The sequence below is a fragment of the Magnolia sinica genome, chromosome 4 (assembly GCF_029962835.1).
Source record: "Magnolia sinica isolate HGM2019 chromosome 4, MsV1, whole genome shotgun sequence".
In the NCBI taxonomy this organism is placed as follows: Eukaryota; Viridiplantae; Streptophyta; class Magnoliopsida; order Magnoliales; family Magnoliaceae; genus Magnolia; species Magnolia sinica.
In genome coordinates, this window is record NC_080576.1 from 1,440,628 (window position 1) to 1,455,191 (window position 14,564).

Consider the following 14,564-nt stretch of genomic DNA (forward strand, 5'->3'; position numbering starts at 1 on the left):
GCTAATAAGTTAAATGAACGGTTGCTGTTACAGATTCACATTGAACTCTCCCTACATGTGCTGATCAGATTTGATTACTCATGGCCCAGCGTGGATGGGAGCTGGGCAAAGATCACATTGGTCAGACGTTCCCATCTACTGTAGCCCATTTGTTTTAACTGTCCATTTGCAGGTGGCAGACTTGTATGCAATCGGTGCCATTTTTAGCACTATGACCCGTCCATGGCGCATTCTATTGGGTGATCAGTTCCAGTCACAATATCCGAGCCCTAGGATGCAATTGTGATAAGTTCTAGTCACAATATCTAAGCCTTAGATGCAATTTTCCTGGGAGATGATATGTTAGGGCTAGAAGAATTGGAATGCCTCGTTTCAACACTGAGGTCTTGGTATCGATCCCCGGTGGGGGTGGCTACCAATGTAGTGTGTGAACTGACACTGTTGTGTACAAACAAACTAACAATAAAAAGAAAAAAAGAAAAACTGGAATGTGGTAGTCATCTCTATAGTGCGCATGGCAGAGTCATGTGCCAAATGGGTATGTCCATGACATGGATGGCTCATGTCTTTCTTATTGAAACAATAAATATCAACACATCAACAGAAAACCAATATCCTTTTGCATTGTTTGGCATGGAATTCCATGCATCCAAACGTGGCCTATTTCCTTACCAGTATATAGGGGGGTCAGTTGGGTCAAACCAATGATCTAACGGTTATAAAAGATTGAGCCGCCAGTGGTAAGAGACTGGACCTTGAAGTGGGCTTGCCTTAGAACAAAAAAAAGAAAGATTTCAAAAGGACACGACACCAAAGAGAATCTCCAAAGAGAGCAAAATGATTAAAATATAAGGAACATCCCTCCAAATTGTTTTTTCCTTCTTTTAACATGTTTGATAATATAGTGGTGGGGCTCTATCTTCTCAGCTCTGGCTCGATCTCCAACAACTTTAAGAGGAAGGGTATCTATCAAGTACAAAACCTCAAAAAGGACGTATCCGTACCCAAGGGAACAATGCTCCTACTTCTAGGGATACTCCTTAACTATTCCTTTCTTCTCCCTCCTTTGCACAACCCCATGGCTAGTCACGTTTTCACGCCTGCATCTACGCATATGTGCATGCACACATCAAGAATAATTCATGGGTGCCGTGCATCCACACATTGACATGGGCAATTAATATTCATGATTAAGAACTGAGTCTGATACAACTCATCCATCTTAATTAAATGTAGACCATTCCCTTCGTTCATCTAAAACATATGTATATCTTTGTGCATGGATGGCCTACTTATCAATGGAGAGAGATTGAAAACATACAAGTTCGAATTAGGGATTTTATCAATTTTTGGTTTCAGGCTTAGGTTTGGGCTTACTGTCTTGAATGTCCTAGCCTATGCTTGTGGTTCCAACTCAGACTCAAGGCCCAATGAGTCAATCCAAGATGCTGAGTCTGTTAACCATGCTTGGATGCACATGTACATGCAAACACTGGGCTAGACTTGACTCTTGTGTTAGTTTAGTACTATTTTTAAATTAGTGGTGACTCATCCTTTTGACAAGTGTCACTGATGTACAACTATTCAGACCATTAATGTAAGTCTCATTGTGGATAAAGCATATCCAAAATCGCACCGATCAAGCAATCCTAACTTTCCAATCAATGGCTAAAAGTAAAATAATGAGTCGTCCAAATCTAAAGGGAAAATCAGATAGTTAATATATCTCCTTGGTGTAAAATTTTTTAGCTATGATCCACCCATAGTTGGGTCAGTGCTTTGGACGCTCTAGATTGTTGTAAGACTGTCATGTGTACGGTTGAAGACTCATCATCAGTTTTTAAATGATGCTAAGTTAACATTAGAGTCTTGCTCACAAACATGGAGGTTCTATGCAAAACAGTCTTTACTCACGGAAACCAATCAAACACATTGAAATATTCCAATCTGAGAGCTTTTTTTTATTATATATATTTTTAAATTTTTAAAATTTTTAATTTAATTTAATTTTTTAATGTATGATCCTGTCTATAAGGAGGCCCATCAAATAAACGGTTTGGATCATTTAGATCCAACGGTTATAATCCCAAAGAAATGGAGTAAACATGTACATGTACCATCCATGACATATGGGCATTTGACATGGTATGGATGAGTCATGTACCATGTAATGTTAGATATACCCTATTTCTCTTTTGCTTTAATTCAAAGGGAAAAAGCAAAGGCCCACCTACTAATACCAAAATGAAGTTGGGAGAAATTGGAATGGACCACGACCAGTCTTCCCTTCGACCATCTTAAAACCCATGAAATTCCATCCCTTGTATTTGATAAAGCATTACAACTTATGCTTTACGAGGGGTTTCTGGCTGCATGTGATTTTGTATATTATTATTAAAGAACGAGGAGCCACCACTAAAGCTATTCGCGTGAGTAGGATTATTCCCAATCCTACTTTGGCACTTACCACATGCACAAATGCGTGTGTGGGACCTACACTACCCATCCGTGGGCCCCATCATGTCTATGTGTTGTCGCTGAATCAGGCTGATTCCGATTCGGTGGATCCGTGATGGTGGGGTCCACCGTAATGTATTTATTTTATATCCATGAGAGTCGATCTGTTTTGCCAACTCATTTTAGGGCATGATCCCAAAAAATGAAGCAGATACAAATATGATCAGGTGAATCACATCAATCACCATTAAAAACTTCATAGGGCGCACTATAATGTTTATTTGCCATCTAACCCGCTGATAAGATTACGCAGACTTGGATGAAGGGAAAACACAAATATCAGCTTGATTCAAAACTTTTTAACTGTAGGCGTTCAATCACTAATGTTTCCTGTGGTGTGGATCACCTGAGATTTGGATCTGCTTCGCTTTTGGTACAACGCCCTTAAATGAGCTGGCAAAACGGATGGCCGTCGTGGATATAAAGCATATACATCACGGTGGGCCCACAGTCACGGATCCACTGAATTGTGGGCCGAAACGTGCATTGAGTGTGAACCGCTGGTCTATTCTCCAACCATCCATTTCTTTTGTACACATATATCTATCAATATATTGGACCGATCTAGCCAGCCTATGGTGGATGCCTCATTGTCATGCGCGATCGGGACGCAACAATGTCGAACACTAGCATCTAAATCCGCCCTGTGAATCTATGGCTCTTATTGCTTACAACGTCCTCAGTATACCTCAGTACCTCACCAATAGATGGCTTAGATGATGCATACGAGAGTGAGAGTAACTCTCGCGAGTATGCTTAGGATTTTTTCCAAAATGGAAAAAGGGGGAGTTTGGTCTACATAGAGAAACGAGATTAAAATAAAAAGAAAAAAAAAAAAAAAGAAAGAAAGAAAAGAGAGAGATGGAGAGTTAAGATAGGGAGAGGAGGAGAAGCTTTGAGATGGGTTTTGTTTGAAACTTTGAATGGGGCTTGGGACTAAGCAATCAAAGGAAAGAGAATGCAAGAAGAAGAAAGAAAAGCATAAAGAAGTCATATTCAGCACAAGAAACCAAGGCGTGGTGTTGTTTTTGTTGCATGGAATGGAGAGCTTGTGTTGAAAGGTGAATGAATTCTAAAGTAGAGAGAGAGTATCTGGAGAGAGAGAGAGAGAGAGAGAGAGAGAGAGAGAGAGAGAGAGAGAGTATCATGGAATGGCATAAAGCGAGAGTTTGGTTTGTTGGGTTTTATTCCCTATCTGCTCGCTCTCATCTCTACTTTAAGGCTTGCTTGCAACTGTAGCAAGCTAACCATGGCTCATGGCTTGGCTTTGGCTAGCTAGCCACTCTTAATACGAGAAAGACTTGGATACTCTGGTAGATTATGATGGATGATATGCAGGCACTTAGAAATTGCATACTGGCATGTGATTAATTCACATAAACCAGCCACATTATGGGTACCAGTTTACATGTTTCATGAACTAAAAAATATGCTTAATTTGATTGTCTAACTATCGAATTGGTTCACATCCATCGGACGGTAAAAAATGAAAAATATCTTGCAACAAACAGTGTTCAAGAATCAGAGGTCAGGATTGATTTTTGAAAAGCGATAGTGGGTTCCACAATTTTTTCGGTTTAAATTTGACTTAAACCGACTAAATTTCTAAATGGGATTTGGCCGGATATCATTTCTGAATGCCTAGGTATCAAGCATCATGCACAGCCAGAGTATCTAATAACTCCCCTTGTACTTACTGGCGAGTTTGCCTTTGGCCGGATCAGGCTTTGTTGCCCAATATCTGATGCATGGCCCATAGGTTAGACGATTGGAGAGTCCATCTGGAGCGTCCATCTAGTGGGTCCTCTCCATGGATGGACCGCTTCTGAAAATCACACATAATGGACCATTCTACACACATGAAAGCAGCCATGAAATTGACCATAGTAACCAAAAAATAAAAATAAAATGTTAATGACAAGCATTCAACAGAAAGAACTGATGGGTAGGATCACCCAGTAGGCATGGTTTTCAACATTAGACCTGTGCCAATACGACCCACAAGATAAATGGTCTGGATCCACTGTCCCAACCTGCCACCTGCAACCAGTCCAGCGGGTTGGATTAAAGATGCCATCATACATGATTTAGCAATAGTATCCTTGCTGTGAAAATTTCTTTAGTTACGTGCTGTGAAAACTCACAAATTCACTGAAACTTGGACTTAAATAACTAAACGTTATACAAAATTGTATTCACATAACAGTAATTTTCAGGATCTTATTTCATAATTAAATATTATCTTGCAGGTTTTCTGCTCAAATGACTCAGTGAATCTGGGGGAGGGTATTTCAGTCATTCATCTTGAAGGTACTAGAGCTGTTGATTCCCTCCTGTTTGTAGGTGATCATGACCCATTTTACATGTTATTAGTCACCCAAAGCTTTCAGTAATCAGTCTAAATTGAAAAACATAAAAACATTTTCATTGATGAAAAACATTGAAGCCGAGCCAAACCTACAATCCATCAGCTGGGTATTTTCAGGTGTATGCACACGTCATCATGGTCGGATGACGTGGCGGCCCACCACAAGTTCAAGGGTGGGCCTTTGCTTAATAGACAAAAGCAAAGCGAATGATAGAGAGGGAGGGAACCAATGAAAAGATGCCTAGCTTCTCAAGGGTGGGGTTCCAAATCTCTTTATTCAAGCCTGTCAGAACCTTCTAAAACAGCCTTAAATAGCAGCTCGGATTGCAGGCATATGATTGAAGTGAATCTAACTTCTTTAAGAGTTTTGGTACCTCGGGCTCTGTGCATTTAAGACCCAAATCCACAAAAGATAAAAACAGGCTTATATCTACAGGAATGGGCCATCAGAAGAGAGGGATCACAGTCTCATAGCTACTGATTCTGTTATTACTCTTAACAAGAGAGTTTGTATTTTGTCATTGTGAGTGTGGAAAAAACATGGGTTTCTGCACTTACAAAGTTCTTGTCATTCTCGTCTGTATTTGGTTCATAGCTCTTCAAACAGAAAAGGTTTCTGGCCTGAGAAGCACAGACCTTGTTCTCAGACGGAGTGGAGAAGACAGGGCAGCAGCAGATAAACCACGCATCCTTAAGGCTGTAGCCGTCGATGACCTGAACACCCAGAAGAAAACGGCACCTGGGCCTCCGGCGTTTGATCCCAATCAGTCGAGCAAAAGAAAGGTTCGAAGAGGGTCGGACCCCATTCACAATAGATGCTGATTCCATCACCTGTTTCTTACTTACTGCAGCGTCAATAGCAGAGGAGTTGATCAGAAACAGGCAGCTTGTCAGTATTCCTGATGTGGGGAAACTTAAGGAGAGTGCAAAAACAGCATGAGCCAGATTTAGAGGTTTTATCTATTTCTTTAGAAGGTTTTTCTTTGTTCTTTTTATCATTTTGGTTGGATGGTTTCTCTATTTTATTTAATAATTTAAAGGTTTTGGTTATAGAGAGGTATGTACAGAGCTGTTAAATGACTAAACTTCCAGCCGTTCAGTAAGCCAGCATCTGTGTTGTAACTGAGATTCTTGCTGATGATACAAAGGAAAAGGTGACAGGGGGAGCTCGATGCTGGTGGCTAGAGGATTTACTGTTAATGGGTTGTTTTAATTTCTTGAGGATTTACATCTGTCTGCATTAGCAGCTTTAGTTCTTGCAGATGATATAGTGAAATTCTTTCGCATTTTACCACTTTCTAAATGTCTCTTTCTAATGTATATTGGAAGTTGGGGAAGAGTTGATGCTGTATTCTGCTGGCAACCTGTTTCAAAATCTCAAAGCTCAGTTGTTTTACAGATTTCAATCTGCTCAAAATATTCATAGCAGGGTATTCTTCTCAGTGTTTTTTCTTACGTTACTATGGATTTTGTTTTGTTGGGTTCTTGGCCTAAAATCTCTGTTCAACTCTTTAATGTCTTTAATGGACGGTTTCAGGCACACACACACACACAGTATATATATATATATATAAGAGAACAACTCTTGGACATTTGTGCCCACATAATTAGTCGGAGAGGCGATTTTAGAGGGAAAATGGGGGCGTAGCTCTTCAACTGAACGAGGGCATTTTCGAACTTTCCATTTGTTCAAGTAGGCCCCTCCAGGTCTCCGCCTCTGAGTGTAGAGCCCACACACAAGATGAGGTCTGTGTGACAAAGGCTTTGTGGGGCCCACAGCAATGATTTGTGCAGTCTCATGTTAGGACTAAACCTCTCCTGTTTTACCTCTCCACGTGCATTGCATGTAACATTCCCCTGAGACTATTTAAAACAACTTAAATCAGGTGAAGAAACTCCTTATCTGAATCTTGATATCTTCTGGTTTCTGGAAAGCTTTTGGAGGTTGTTACCTGCAATGGCTCATGTTTCGGATGACGTTTCCCACACCCACCAACTTCCCCTCAATCTCCAATCATTTTGACAATATTGCCTCCTTATAGTTCATGTGGTCAAAATGATGGAAATCAGCAATGGAATTAAGAACTAAACAAAACTTGATTTTCAAACAAAAATGAATGACAGGTTTCTTCAAAGTTTGACACATGGCAGGAAACCTGCAAGAACATCAAGTTTTCAGTGATTTCTGGGACAACTGGCCTTGAAATTTCTCACATATAGTGGTTAACAAACAATTGAAACCCATCATATGTGATTGAAATAAATTAACCAAACCAGTAGGGAGCTCATACAGATCTTTAATAGAGAGATCGACATGGGTTTCCATCAAGATCTCCCATGATGATTTTCTGGCTGGCCAAGGACACATCCCAATCATTCAAGTCGGCATTGGAATCATTTGATTTCCCTTCTGAACCTTCCACCTAGTTAGGCTTCTTCTTGGGATGAAACTGATGGAATCTATTCTCCCTATGAAGTTTCAACCGGACAGATGGTATTTTACGGGCAACTGCCTCCCAAATCATCTGCACACTATCCCCATGTTGTGATGGGTACTGGTACTCGAAGTGATGGACGACTTCCTGTAATCTTTTCCACATCATCGTCCATTCGTCGCGCTTGATTCCTCTAAGTAGATTCAGTAGAAAGCCCTTCTTGACAGCATCTGATCCACGTACAAAGATGCAGAATTTGGAATAATCCAGGACATCTTCGAAAGGGAGTTCGATTTCATCACTGATGATCACTGGGATGCAGTGGCTCGCGATCGCGTCAAAAAGGCGATTCGAGGAGGGGGTGTCTCCAGCGATATTCAGACAGAATTTTGATGATCTCATTCCCTGACCCGCCCTATTAATCCCATTTCCCTGAGCGCTTCCAAAAACAAAGTGTACGTCTTTCTCGTCTTTAAGAAGATAGTAAAGTTCTTGACGAATGACCCCACCCTGAAATGTTAAATCAATCAAAGAGCAATGAATGAAATGGAATAATGCAAAAATTAAGTGTTAAAAAGATGCCAGATAAAGAAGATTAGAGCAATGGATGAGGGAAAAAGCAGATTATGGTCTCTGAGTTGATTGGAGCTCCTAAATCACTCTTGCATTGAAATTGTGGCCACTGGTGTATGGTTTGATCTCATACAAACACAGTTCAAGACAGCCAATGGGATTGTTGTGCAGCAAGTCTTGGACAGGCTTAAAACATAATTCAAAGACAAGTGATAAAATAGAAACAACTTACATCTTTCCTGTAGATTGCTCCTTGAAAATACACCAAGATTGGCCGTCCTTCAAATGGGGCCGAGTCATTGCCAACAGTACGCACAACATGCCTATAAGGAGCAATTATGTCCTTCTTGATGTTTGCTATTTCGACTGGATATCTCCCAAAATCCGCAAGCACGAACATGGCAGACCCAAACTTTGACCTTGCGCCCAACATGCTGTTCGGATGGTGGGCCACAATCAGATGATCGTTCCCACGCCATCTCTTCCACTCCTCCTGATTCACTAGAAACTCCACCAATTTGTCCTGCAACATCTTGTTCTTACTAACTTTTTCTTTTCCATGTAGCTTAGAATACCTGTTGTAACTCACGGATGAGAAAAACGGCACAAATACTACGTCTGCCTGACTTGAATCCTTTACTCTAACTGCAATGCAAGGCCTGACAACCCCTTGAACATTTGAGGATAGAAGATCCAGAGTAAGCCAATACTCCATACTATGTTGCAAATTCAGCCCACCTGGGTACTCCGGAATACTATCAATACTACCAACGTCCGGCCATATTTCACCACCTTTGCTCTTCCAACCCAACAACCCAAAATGAAATTCTGGAGGCAAATCATACATGAAAACCTTTAGTAACGCCTGGTTAGGATCACATGCCTTCCTAGTCTCTTTTCCTAAAACCCTAACCTCCCCGTCAGAATTGGAGCCTTGACGAGCGTTGTATTGGATTCTTGATACAGGTCTTTGAGCATCGATAATTACCGGAGATGAGATATAGGGAAGCTTACCAACACTACTATTGCTACTACTTTTGAACACTTGTGTGTTATTGGCAAGCATTAGCATGAGAACAGATTCAGGTAGCAAGGAGTTACTGCTAGATCTCATCAGGAAGAAACAGGAGCAGATCAAAATGACTATGGAGATGGAGAATAGGCAAAAGATGAACTTCCTGGTATCACATATTGATGTCTGCATGTTTCTTTCTGTCATAGGCAACAAGTCCTACAAAGCAAGTGCCATTGAATCAGACGATTGGTTCAATTGCAACTACAACTAAACATGCACTGAAAAGGACTATCAACTATATCAAATTGAACATTGGCAGAGATTAGAAACCATAGGTTTTAGTTCCTCAATGCATCAATTCAACTGATACTTCCCAAACACAGGATTTAACTCCCACCTATCAATGGAAACAGCTTCTTTTCCACACACACACACGCACAAATGAAAAGGAGGAAAACCCATCTCCTCTTTTGTGGAGTATAGAGATTTAAACCCTCGAGCTAAGGCCATTCAATTACAACTACGACGAAATTCACATAGAAAGAAACCAGAATTCTATCCGACTGAACACGGGCAGAGAGCGAAAAAAGAATATAGGCTTTAGCTTTTTGATGCATTAATTGAACTGATTCTCCCCAAAAGCAGAGGTTTTAACTTCAACCCATCACTGAAAACAGCTTGCTTTCCACTGAAAAATGAGTAAAACCCAAATCATCCTTTTTGGGGGAGTATAGAATCTTAAACCCTGAGGTGCTCAGATCTGAAGAAGCAGATTTCAAGCTGTTAGTGAATTTCTTCTACACATCCTCCACTAAAAACCAACTTCCTATTCTCTCCAACTCATCAAGAAAACAAAAAAACAATGTTTCAGTATGTTTCTTCAACAGAGTCACATCGCCAACAATAATCCTCAATCTACAAAGAGATTTAAGAGATGGGTTTTCGAGTAGCAACGTTTTCGTTTACTGGGTTCCTGAGATTCAAGATATTGGACTCGAAAAAATAAATAAATAATAAAAGGAAAAAAAATAAGAAGAGGAGAAAATGGAAAAATCTGAAAAGTAAGGATCGGAAGTTTAAAAAAAAAAAAAAACCAAAATTACCCAGTTGGGTTTCCATCTCATGTGCAAATCTTTGATTGGGATATATTAGAAATGGTGTCAAGAGTACCTGAGGGCTGTTATGTTTTTAGAGAGATTCCATGGCCGCCTTCTCTTTTCTTTTCTTTCCTTTCCCCGGGACTTTTTATCCGTGGTATGTGCTGCTGCTGTACAGAGGTCCCGCTAGAGGGAAAAACAACGACCCTTTTACTTCTTCATTATAATATATTATATTTATATGTATTTGTTTCCTCATTTCCTTTTTTTTTTTTAAATTTATTCTGTTATTTTATTTGTTTCATATTACGGTTTTTTTCAGTACCGTGCTGAGGCAGTGCGGCTGGAATGGGCAGGTTAGGTAGATGGCATCTCTCGTGTTTTGATTCCAGCAGAGACTATCAAAGCCAAAAACGGAACTGTGATGGAAGTGATTTTAAATTTTCAGTTACGTTTGATCGCTGTAATTGAAATCTTTTGAAATATAAAAAAGTTTTAGTCAAAGAGTAATTTGGTAATATATTTTTAGGATGATGTATTTGAAATATAAATTATTTTTAATATTCTGAAGATTATATATGCCTGGCTTGTCATATAATCATTGTAACAAATCTATTGAAAAATATACTTGGTAAAAATAAGGCGACTCCAAATCTTATATAGGCTACAAGGGGAGTCTATTAATTTTAAAATAATATAATTTTTGAGGTGTCCACTCATTCTAATGACCTTTATCTTTGAAATGGATTGGATGACGCATAAGAAATTTAGTGGCATGAAATTATCTCAGAAGTTTTAACTGGGGTGTTCATCCCTACTGTTCATTGGATGCTTCCCCACGCATGGTTATGGGATACAATGCCACTTCAGCCTTTCAATTTTGGGAAAGCAAAGTGAGTAAATTTTGTGGGACCCATCGTAGCTTTATGTGTATGATTCAAGCCTACATTTGTTTGTACATGACATTTTAGGTTCGTGATCCCAAAATCAAATCATATCCAAAGCTCAGGTGAACCACACCACACGAAACAGTGGTAATAATGATTTTCACCATTGAAGCCTTTATGGTTTACAGTGATTTTTTAAAAAATTCTTTTTCAGTGTCATCCAGCCTGCTTATAATGGCACGCATATACGTATGAAGGGTTTTTTAGTGTCATCCAGCCTACTTGTAATGGCACACAGATACATATGAAGGGAAGGCACAAATATCATTTTGATCCAAATCTTTTGTGGTCCTAAACAAGTTTTCAATGGTAAGCGTTCAATTCACACTATTTCTTGTGGTGTGGTCCACTTAGATTTACTTTAATTTCGTACTCTCTTATTTTCTTTTAAATCTAATTTAACTGTTTTTTATTTTTTTTAACACACAGCACAAACACCCCTGCACACTCACACCGTAGTGGGATTTCACCACCTATAAATACTCTAAACCTGGGCCGGTGTTGAAACTCCCGAGAGTCTACTCATACACTAAAATAAAAAATTGATGAGCGGGATGGGTAAAAGACAAATCATGGTGACTCAACAGAGTTTAGTTTACCATGTATGCAGTCCGACTTTCCAATTTGGGTCATCTTTCGGACTGTTTGTCTGAGGCATCTCACTATATATGGTGGACAAACTACAATTAAAAGATAAATGGGCTCTTTTGCATTGCATATGGACGGTCGCCATAAACTCTGTATAATCAGAAGGGTTGAGTTATTTAATATGGTAGTTTCTTTTCTTTGGCATCGCCCGTTCAAGAAGAGAGTCCTATCATGCTAATGGCTCGGGTCATCGAAGATCCTAATCTAAGGGTTACAAGTTCCAACATATCTTCCTCAGTACGTCTCAATGTGTTCTGGCAAATTTTAAGCTTTTGACTTGGCATAATGCGATGGATGATACGCAGGCACTTACAAGTTACTCGGAAATTATCTGGTGGGTGTTTAATAACGACTAGTTCCTATAATCTATTCCACTTAAGATTTGGATATGCTTTATGAGATTTAAAAACGGTTGGACATCATGGATGTAAAGTACATGTATTATGGTGGGCCAGGCCGACGGCCACCTATCCATGGATCCGTTGAATCTATGCCAGTTACTAATCCATTGCAAATTACAAATGTGGAATATATGCATTGTGGTATCCTATTTTTGACTCTATTATAGGAAAAAAAATAGCATGCAAATGATCTACAAAAGTATTAGGAACACTTTTTTAAAAATTACAATTGATATTGAGTTGGATGATTTACGTTAATCGATGAGGCGTGGCTGAGAAGAACAAAGATTGAAAAGGATAGAGAGAAGAGAAACAATTAGGGTCTGTTTGGGCAGTGGGATTAGAAGGGATTAGGCGGGATGGGATTCAAAAAATATAATTATTATCCATGGCAGGGATTGTCCCTGTTGCCATGGGATAAGATTAATGCCCTCCTTTGTTGATAATACGGTGGTACATTGAATGGATATACCCATCATCATTTGAAATTACTGAGAATAACACACGTGTTATATCTAAACTGTTCATTTGTTTTGTAACCTCATTTTATGGCATGGGCCTAAAAATGAGGTAGATCCAAAACTTATGTAGCCCCAAAGAAGTTTTCAACGGTAAGTATTCAATCCCCGTTGCTTTCTATGGTGGGGTCCACTTGAGCGTTAGATTTACCTGATTTTTTGGCCCACGATCTAAAATAATCTCGATAAGTGGGTGGACGGTGTGGATATAGCCCACACATCATGGTGGGACCTACAAGAACTTGCTAACATTGAGTGAAATTGGCACGGGACCCAATGCAATTCTATTTAATGTAATTCGGAGCTTTTCCATTCTTCCCAAACATGGAGTGAAAATGGCACAGGACCGGATGAATCCCATCCCACCTAATCCCTTCTAATCCCACCGCCCAAACAGACCCTTAGAAAAATACAAAGAGATAGAAGGATTTATAAGACTGCTACCATAATAGTTGAAGTAAGGAACAGAAACAAATACAAAATATATGTAATAAATAAGTCTATAAATAATATAAGAAATTCACCAAGCAACACTTTCATGCTAATCCAATAAATTCAGTCAAATTTATCTTATTTTATCTTAGCATAAAATTTCAATCTTAATTTTATCTTAAAAGTCATGGTAATCTCTTATCTATAATTAATTAATTGTAATGCAAGTTTACACCCATAGATTAGACTTTATCCATTCTCAATACAAGTAGTTCTTCATTCGCAATACTCGTTGCAGTCGCATCTCAATTAACTATAAGTATTTCTTTCTTGTTTGAGTTCACAATCACATATAAAAAATTATTTCATTATGAAAAATAAAACCGAACCCATTTTTAGAGAAAGAACCCCACTTTATAACTATCACTTGATCATTCTCTAAAATAATTTGTGAGTGGCTGAATAAGAAACTAATTTACTTAGATCTCAGTCATATATGATCACAATCACCATATCTACTTATATTGGTGCTTAAGGTCAAGTGTTCGGTTGAAATCGAGCTACATAATCGGTTCTCACACACCCACCCACATTATATGTGACCATAAAATCCAAATCGGAAAAAGTGCCAAACATGCATACGAATCATTTCAGTGATCATTATGACAACGAAAGCATCACTTTTACCTGGAAAATTATACGATAGTCCTTAAGAGCTTGTTTGGATACCATCGAATAAGTTACTTTTTAAATATTTTTTTTTTCCTTACAATGATAGATGAGTAACTTATTTTAGATAAGTATGTTGGTTTATAATTAATTATAAGTAACTTTTTTTTATTTAAAAGTGTTTAATCACCTCAATTAATTCTTTTAACTTTTTTACTTTTCACAAGTTGTACACAAGAGACATCAATAGAGACAAAAGAGAGGAAAAGGTGACAAGTGTGTTGTTTACTAAACATACTTATTTTCTTAAGAAGCAAAAACTAAGATAAGTTGTCACATAAGTAACTTATCCTAAGCAACTTAGGATCCAAATGCCCCCTTAATGGTATTGCAGGCAATGATCATGCACCCAATCATTGTATATTTTGATTATTAATCTAGGCCATCTAAATTGTGGATGCCACTAGAGATGGGTGTGAGTTGAAAACCATGTTGATTGGAGAATTTAAAGGTTTATCTGGATACTGATTAATAAATGTCATTTTCTCTTTACAACAGTTGATAAGTAATTTATTTAAGATAAGTGTTTAGTTTAAGATTAATTATAAATAACTTTTATACTTAAATCGATTAATTACTTCAACTTACTAAATAGAAATCAAGATAAGCTACTTAATGCATAAATAGTCAAAGTAACTTACTATCCAAACTTGCTCTTGCTTGGGTGGTAGACTCTCGGGAGTTTCAACACCCAGTGAAGTGAAGGGTTCGAGTACCCACGGGTGGTGAAAGCCCACTACTGCGTGAGTGTGTGGGGTGTGTGTGCGTGTGTAAAAAAAAAAAACTTGCTATCCAAATGCCCCAAAATGTCCAAATTTTTCTTGTTAAGCTTGAACCATGGGTCATTTTCTTTTTCAACTATTCATTTGGTGGCCCTCGATTCG

At 38.7% G+C, this 14,564-nt stretch overlaps 1 protein-coding gene across 2 annotated transcripts; it reads right to left on the minus strand.

Moving 5' to 3' along the window:
- Window positions 1–4,030: 4,030 nt before the first annotated feature.
- LOC131242097 (probable arabinosyltransferase ARAD1) lies at window positions 4,031–10,222 on the minus strand. 2 transcript variants are annotated; one of them, XR_009169505.1, is made up of 5 exons: window positions 10,079–10,222; window positions 8,126–9,124; window positions 7,177–7,830; window positions 5,444–5,730; window positions 4,031–4,557 (listed from the first exon to the last, which is right to left on the minus strand). XR_009169505.1 is itself a non-coding variant. In XM_058240500.1 (3 exons), exons 2-3 carry the CDS (start codon window positions 9,110–9,112, stop codon window positions 7,309–7,311), a joined length of 1,509 nt encoding a protein of 502 aa, XP_058096483.1. In that variant the 5' UTR covers window positions 9,113–9,124; window positions 10,079–10,222; the 3' UTR covers window positions 6,964–7,308. The 2 variants fall into 2 exon arrangements, 1 of the variants encoding a protein (XP_058096483.1); XM_058240500.1 differs by lacking the exons at window positions 4,031–4,557; window positions 5,444–5,730 and having other exon boundaries at window positions 6,964–7,830.
- Between the last annotated feature and the right edge of the window lie 4,342 nt (window positions 10,223–14,564).